This window comes from Cyprinus carpio, chromosome B17 (genome assembly GCF_018340385.1).
Source record: "Cyprinus carpio isolate SPL01 chromosome B17, ASM1834038v1, whole genome shotgun sequence".
Taxonomy (NCBI): domain Eukaryota; kingdom Metazoa; phylum Chordata; class Actinopteri; order Cypriniformes; family Cyprinidae; genus Cyprinus; species Cyprinus carpio.
In genome coordinates this window covers 25,602,656-25,611,058 of record NC_056613.1, presented here as the reverse complement: position 1 = coordinate 25,611,058, position 8,403 = coordinate 25,602,656, and the positions used below count along the sequence as shown (strand labels likewise).

The 8,403-nt window shown below is 34.8% G+C and overlaps 1 protein-coding gene across 1 annotated transcript; it reads right to left on the bottom strand.

Annotated features, from left to right (window-relative positions):
- Positions 1-3,637: 3,637 nt before the first annotated feature.
- On the bottom strand, positions 3,638-8,158 carry LOC109096140 (paired box protein Pax-1-like). Its single transcript, XM_042742930.1, has 5 exons — positions 7,908-8,158; positions 6,907-7,536; positions 5,814-5,947; positions 5,266-5,476; positions 3,638-4,236 (listed from the first exon to the last, which is right to left on the bottom strand). The coding sequence occupies exons 1-5, from the start codon at positions 7,909-7,911 to the stop codon at positions 4,142-4,144; spliced, it is 1,074 nt and encodes a 357-aa protein (XP_042598864.1). The 5' UTR covers positions 7,912-8,158; the 3' UTR covers positions 3,638-4,141.
- Positions 8,159-8,403: the final 245 nt, after the last annotated feature.

Below are 8,403 nucleotides of genomic sequence, written 5' to 3'. Positions count from 1 at the left end.
AGTATAACTAATTTAAAGCGGGGAAGTAAATCTTGCAGAAGTTTGGCATTACATCATTAAATCAGAGCTCAACCAAGTGCTGCTAAATGGTTTTGTCTTAACAGACATCACTGGGCACTGGCAGAGATTAATTCATTTCTGGCACTACTAGATACGTGTCTTATAATTTACTCTTTTTAATAATGGATTTTGCTTCTTCTCCACCTGTCTATTCATGTGAAACATTAAAGGGTTTCTATTAAGGTCCTGCATTTGCAGAAGTTTTTTAAAATACAATGTTTAGCCTACTAATAACTCACAGTTTATATTACGCATGTATTGCATCATAATTTGTATCATTAAATACAGGTCTATATTGTTTGACTGTAATAACCTATAATATCTATTTCGAAAATGTCATCGTGAAATTTCAATATCATTTCCATATCAGTCCCCAAGAAAGAATGTTCAGACATTGAGTATGCTGATATATAACATATTGGATTAGAATCATATTAACGCTACAATATGTTCATTCATAAAAAGTGAGTTTTAGCTTTTTGTTTTATTCCCACAGTTTTATTTATGTATTTATTTATTTTTAGGAAAAGCAATAATACAATAAAACATTTTTTTTACAATAATCGTAATAACCGAAGAATAGCCTATAAACTAATAAATTGGTTTAAAGAAAAGAAAAGAAAAGAAAAGAAAAGAAAAGAAAAGAAAAGAAAAGAAAAGAAAAGAAAAGAAAAGAAAGTCGTTTTAGAGGCATGTTGAAAGAACTGAAAACCTGAACTGGGAAAAACGCTGCATTTCTTACTTATTACCATACACTGAGTTATGTTGCTCACTACCAGTCTTATGTCTATGGTGTCATTGAAATATTTATATGCCTAATACGGCAGGAAAGTACAGTACATGCATTCATAGAGGATCAGCAATGTTTCAGGGACGTGTAACAGAGATCTTTCCGTCATGAAATCATCAGACTGAGTCTCTAGTATATTACTGCTCCAGAAAGCCCAGAAATGAACTCAAAAGAACTTGAACTAGAGCTAAAATTTTAACTGTTAATTTGGCTGTGAAACGAAAATTAAATGAACTGAAAAACATCTATCAGTGACACCGATCTTTTACTTTCATCCTCATTCAGCGAACATTTGTGACATTTCTTTTTTTCTGTTTTCCTATAACAACAGTGCAGAACTAGAAAAACCACATTTTACAAGCTTGCGTGAGTGTATGTTCCACGTCGACCAACGATCCTATGCCATACAAAATTACTTATATAAATATTTGCATTGCATGCTTAAATCCTTGATTAGACTGGATTGAGATGTTGACATTTAGATCGATCATTCAATAATTCATTTATGTGTATATATATATATATATGTATACATTTATTTAGCCTATTTTATTAGTTGTTATTGTTGTGTTAAAGATATTAACAGAGAGCATAATGGAGTCGTGTATATGCTACTGTCGTTTAGTGGCATTTTGTTGTGATTACTGTGTCGTTTGCACAATAATATTCGGAATTCGGAAAAGATGGTTTGCGAAACTCTATCGTAATGGTCGTGAATAAATGTTTGCACCGACACTATCAGTTAATATTGATAGTATATTGATAGGCGATTTGTATCAGTATTACTAACTGATTGCTCAACAAGACAATTATGGTTCCATCGATACAATTTTAAACATTTTCTTTTCTCTTTTCTTTTCTTTTCTTTGCTAATATTTTTCTATTCCCTTCTTAACCTTCCCTTTTCTTTTCTTTTCTCACTAATGTTTGGCTCCGAGAGGTGCAAATAGTGGTAATTTAAACAACAACAACAACAACAACAACAACACAATAATAATAATAATAATAATAATAATAATAATAATAATAATAATAATAATAATAATAATAATAAATAAATAAATAAATAAATAGCGTGATAGAAGTTTAGGTCACAATTCATATTGGCATAATATCTGGCATATATAAAACGTGTTGCTGTATCAATTAATAACCTCTTCAAGCTAATATCACACCGGTATTGATGTACGGTAAGGATGTAGGCCTATCTTCTCTTTCTGTTCTCTTGGTGCCAAGGAACCAACATTCGTTTCTTGTCTTTTAATTTTCACAAAACTGAAATGACAATTGTTTGTCATTGTAACATTATGGCCTATAACTGTTTGTTTGTTTAAAATATTTGCAATTTATCTTCCCCCTGAAATATATTGTTATTTTCTCAGCAGTTCATTCCTAATTTATTAAATATAATTTTGAGATTAGCCTATGTATTATTATATAGTCTCCGTGTGCACGTTTCTAGTCTTGTTAATTCCAGTGTCCACGAATCAAAAGGTGCTCTTTACACGGTGATGGGGATATCAATGCATAACACTCCAGCGCTGGCGAGAGCCCTCTGGATGTCAGAGAAGAATAGGAAAAGGAGGAAAAAACGGCAACCAACTAAGACTTTTCTGCAACTTCGTTTAAGGTACAATGCTTTATTTAGTTAGAAGGATCTATTATTTAATTTTTATGTTTTTTATGCATTTGTTTTAAACTATTTAAAATAATAGATTAACATTTTTTACCAAAAAGTAGATTTATAAAATAAAGTATTATGATATTAAAGTTATAATGTTTAGGCTACATGAAGTGTGACTGTAGTTGTAGTACATTTAGCAGTAATTTCACCGTTGTCCTGCAGGTGATTGCAAGAAACTGAGCTTACCATGCACCTAAAACTCTATTTTTTTAATTTATTTATTTATTTATTTATTTTTTGCTACAGAGAGCGTTCGTAGACCTACGACGATTTTCAAAAACTCCTGCGTACAGTTTAACCATGATTTCTGGAAAAGTTGTATAGGCTAATGTGATTTAAATTATTGTTTCTATCTTCTTTGGCTTATGATGCCTTTGAGAAATGCGACCCAGATCCTTTTATGAAGAGAATATATATATGTATATATAACTCTTGTAGCCATCAGAATTACATACAATTATTTAACTTAAAGTATAAAACGTAGGCTTGGTGGTAATGATAATAATAATAATAATAATCGCGTCGAATGTAATGCAAACGGTTTTTGATTATGCATATAGGCCTATTACTCGATGCCTTCCACAAGGTTGCAAACAAACATCAACCATGTCATCACAAATGCTCTGAGCAAAATGACTGTAGAACCGTTTTAAGCAACTTTCCCAATCGAGGATTATCTATATCTATAAATAGTTATTTAATCCTAATATATATATATATATATATATATATATATATATATATATATATATATATATCGTAATACATTTTGCACCGTGCATGTGGCAATGATCCAGCATCAACACAGATAGCATCACTGGAGGCGCCAAATGCGGACAAGCACCATTACGCTCAGTAGCGCACATGAGAAAACAGCAAAATGGCCTTATCGCTCCGTGCAGAGCATACTGCGTGAACCACTCTCTTACTGAAAATTCAGCAAGAATTCAGATGTTATAGCACTTTTTGCTGTTAATTTAGTGTGGACACAAATGTGCTGAAAACACTATAAGCAGAATAAGCATAGAAAAGCAGTTTGTTATAGAAATCTGTGAAAAAGTAGTGAAATTAAGTTCTCATAAAAAGACAATAACGATTTTGACTTGAGATGTTAAGCAATACCTTTATTTAGCATATTTACACAGTTTTGAATTTATAAAAATATATAACTAAAGCTTTATTCATATGTACACTAACAAGTTATTACTTTGTTCACATAGGGTTTATTTATTGTACACGTCTATGTAATGCATTGCCATTCTTTAAAAAATGATTTTGTACTGATGCGTGATTTAGCTTTAAGACTTTAAAATCTCATTTTTGCATCCGCTATGCTGTCGCTGACATAAATAGCATAGACAAACCCAGTATGACAGTATAATGGTTAAACAGCCAACCACCAAACAACGCAGCCTGGAGACATTTATAGTTACAGTAAAGAACAAAGTCGGATACATTCATTCTGCTTCACAAAGATCTTATTCTCCGAGAGCGCTGGCCGCGGGCTCGAACAGCACAACACCGTCGAAAGATGTGCATTGGTTGAACTTACGGTTTGCTTTCTTGAGATGCGATCATTTCTAAACTGATGTAGGCTATCTGTGCTGTTACGAGGATGAGGTAGAAAGGCTGAGTCCGTGTATATTGCTCAAGGCTTCGTGCTGCTGCTGCTTGCTTGAGGGACTCTGTGGTTTTCTGTCTCCTGCGGAGGACAAACAGGAGAACATATTTAGAGAGAAAACAAGTCGTAACTCTCCTCACATCCAGTCACGCATTTTCTGTGTAATGTAGCCTAAATCTGCGGGGTCGAGGCATGTTAAAAAAAGACGATTCGATTTTCAAAAAATAGGCCACTGTTACGTTTCCTCTAAAATACATTTAATAAAAATATTCCCATATAGGCTTAACGTTTTTGAATATTTACGTATCACAAATACTGACCGTTTATTCAATAATGTATATTTATTTTGAATTTATGAAATTAAATTTATGTAAAAGCAAGCTAATAGGTAATGCCTACAATAGTTAATCATAGACATGCATATTAATTTGATGCCAGTCATTCTGGTGAGCATGTACAGTATAGGCAGCAACTGGGATCATACTACTATAAAACTCTTTAAAAATATATAAAGGTTATTTTATTGGCATCAGTGGTTCTATGAAGAACCCTGAACATCCATGGAACCTTTCAAATGCAGAAAACGGTTCTTCATATTCGAAAAAGTTTCTTTAGATTTTTAAACTGTTCATCAAAATTATTATTTTAGGAACTGTTCACTGAAAGGTTCTTTGGGGAACCAAAAATGGTTCTATGGCATCACTGCAAAAAAAACCTTTTGGAACCTTTATTTTTAAGAGTGTACTTATTACAGCGCTCACTTTACCCTGCATAACCTCATTCTCTTAAGAGATTTTATGTGCATGCCTAACGGTTTGGTTGAAAACACTAGCCTATCAGGCTTTTGTATAAAAGTTGGAACATTTATTTATCTATTAATTTCCTTATGTTGTTTCTAGCTATTAGAAAGTAAAGTGATTGATAATATAAATCTAATTGTTGGCGTTAAAGAAGTGTATCTTAAAATTAGTCATTGAAAAAAAAAAAATACTTTAAAGTCAGTTAATAAGATGCCCGTGATAAATTCGCTCTATCAGCAATTATACTTAAATCTCATTGATAATGGACAGCAGTTGAAGTGTGACCGATATCAAAGTATGATGTGCATACCATCTCGCACTGCATGTTTGAACGCCATAGAAGAATGGATGTCACTCGGGTGCATCGCTACGCCACCGCCATGGTGGGAGAGGCTGGTGCCCTGGGCCTGCCAGTGATGCCCTGGGCTCACATAACTGCCTGCCGGGCCACTGTACACACCATACTGGTTGGAGGGAGAGTACGCGCATGCCGGGACATAACTAGACAGAGTCGACGAAGGCTGAAGAAACAGGAGTAAAAACAAGCACGTTAACACAGAGCAGGCAGGAAAAAAAAAAAAAAAAAAAAAAAATTATATATATATATATATATATATATAGTTTACAAATAATACATGATAAGATAACACTTTCCGTTTTGTGGTTATATTACATATAAACAGGCGTGCAATATAATTTTTTTTAAGTGTATAAGCAGCTCTATAAAAACAATTAATATTTTATTTTTATTACACAGTACTTATGTAATTACAAAATAACATGAAAGATAACCAAAGTCAGCCAAATGATTTATGAACAGAGTTCGTATCAGTAACAATAAAATAATTGCTATGATACCTGGGGGTATTTTATGTCTGCATCGATAGCTGATTTGTCTATTCCATTGACTCCATGAGCAGAGGGAAATGTCGCTCTGTTCACACTACCCCAGTCCTCCATTTTTGGTGCGTATCCTTCAGCGCTAGCAATAGCTAGAAGAAAAAAAAATATATATATATATATACATATTTAAATGTATTTAACTTTCTGTTTTTGCTTTACTTTGCAATCAGCTAAATCAAAATTACTCCCAGGGGGAATAAAACATTACTTATAGAATTAACCAATGTCAGCGACAGGCTCCCTTGTAACTGAACGACATATTTTAAAACATTCGACACAAATGTGCAGCACATGTAAAATGCATACATATTAAGCGAAAATTCATGCATGCATATTTGCTTAAATGGCTTTTAAATAAATATATTATCATCAGTTACTCAAAGTGACAATATATGGTACATCTTCTCTTATATAAAAATATATAACATATTCTAATACAGTGTTTTTAACAACACGTTTTATTATAATTATGCACATTAAAATGAGATGTTATACTATATATTCGGTCGCTTAATGCGTGCATTTATTCGTTATAACTTACACATGAGGAATAAAAACACAGCCTATTTATATACATAATTATAATTATAAGCTAAATATATACTTTGCTCAGTTTAGACTGAAACAAAATAATCTAAAAATGTTTTAGTCGTAAATATTATTTAACATGATTCAGTCAACATAAATACATAAAAATCATTTTATGGGTTTAATCAGGCAGAAACAGCTATTTAAGGTAACAATTGCAGGTTGCCGCTTTTTACCCGAAGGCCTACTCGGTTATTCGTATGTGTGCAAGAATACGTCTTAATAATACTCTGTTTTCTAAATTTCATGTCAAAAGTTGAATTTTAAAATGTATCTAACTTTATCTTTGGTTCAAATGTTTGTAACAGGCTACACGTTAGGCGATTGCATAGGCCTCTTCAGTTTGCTTTGTGTAAGCATCGCAAATCAAGCTATAGTGAGGCTGAGGCCTATATGTGACCGTTTGATGTACACTTAGGATTTGTTGTCAAAAAAACTATTGTTGTACAATGAGTCTCACCTGAAGGATCCATGAAAGCCCGAATACCCAGTATATTGCTGACAGTGTGCGCCGAAGGCCAACCGCGGGGAATGCCTACATGCCCACCCGTGACAGGGACACCGGGAGGATTGCTCATTTTGGTCCCGGAAGGAGACATTGCATTGGGGTATGGATACGGGTATATAGGGTTGTAGGAGATGCTGGACTGCGGAGGTGCTTGTTTGCCATTTTCATAATGGTTAGGCTGGGAGAGGTTTCCAATCTTGTTCCTTAATATCCGGCTGATAGAGCTAACCGAGGGAACATTGTACTTGTCACATACTCCGTCCGCGAGAAGACGGTCCCTGATCTCCCATGCAAAAATTCCCGGGTCTCCTTGTTTGTACTCCCGTATGTTTTTTACTACATTCGGCGTCGTAACTCGTGGTTTGCTGCCACCGATTGCGCCTGGCAAAATGGACCCAGTTTCGTTGTATCTCGCAAGGATTTTACTCACACAGCCATGGGAGACCCGAAGCTGTCTGCTTATGTCACAGGGTCGGATGCCAAGCTGGGCTAACTCCACGATTCGTAATCTTATTGCATTGGGCAAAGGACGTCCATTGACAAAAACTCCCCCCAGCTGGTTCACCTCCCCGTAGTTTTGCTCTGTAAGAAACAAAAGGCATTAAACCTATGCTGTGGGAAGTGAATGTCGTAAAACAGCATGGCACGTCATGTACATATTGAGTGACTTTAGCAAATCCAAGATTTTTCCATGAACATGGAGATCTTTTCTGCATTCTCCAACATTTATAACACTCGAAATTGTCTGTAGAAATTATAAATATTATTGACCTAATAAGACAATCGCTGTATGGTAGGCATCGCACAGTAGCTTTATTTGAATCATTTAAATAGCGTACTCATAACCAAAGCAAACGTTTGACAGTTCTGACAGGCTCAGAGTTACGGTTATTTCTGGTCTTAATAAAACATCTCTCTGCAAAATAAGCGTGCAGAAGTGAACGAGATCTCACCCATTTGCTCTTGCGATGCGTGTCTTTAAAAGTTTTCCCTCGATGGCTGAATGCTGCAGAATGCAGTAGACTTGTGATGTTCAGAAGACTTCGACAAACTTTTGTCTACTCCGGCTGCAAATCTTCTACATGCCAAACTTGTCTAAGGTAGAATGGGATACGAGTGATCCTCTCCCGTTAAAGAGGGATTTGTCTGATCCCGCAGGGTGAAGTTTGCTGGAGTTAATTTGACGCGTCCTCCACGTCAATCTAACTGGTTACGCGGAGAGCGATGGGTTCATTTCATTGGTCCAGGATTCCTCGGGTAGGCTGCACGTGTGCGCGTATCCAATATGCACAATTTAACCTTTTCAATATATTCATTCAGATTAGAAGGAACAAGCAAAGCTTAGTTTAAACTTGACGCATTTCTTATAATTATAATACATTAAGCAATAGGCTATATGCAATTTTGGATTATGGAAAGGGGTGGTCTGGGGAACAGTAGAGTTGTTTA

Bases quoted from the DNA above. Each gene is read 5' to 3' on its own strand.
- LOC109096140 (XM_042742930.1), bottom strand. The intron at 5,948-6,906 runs GTGAGACTCATT...TTTTTCTTCTAG, and splicing joins GGCTTTCATGGATCCTTCAG to CTATTGCTAGCGCTGAAGGA. The intron at 5,477-5,813 runs GTATCATAGCAA...CTGTTTCTTCAG, and splicing joins CAGACATAAAATACCCCCAG to CCTTCGTCGACTCTGTCTAG.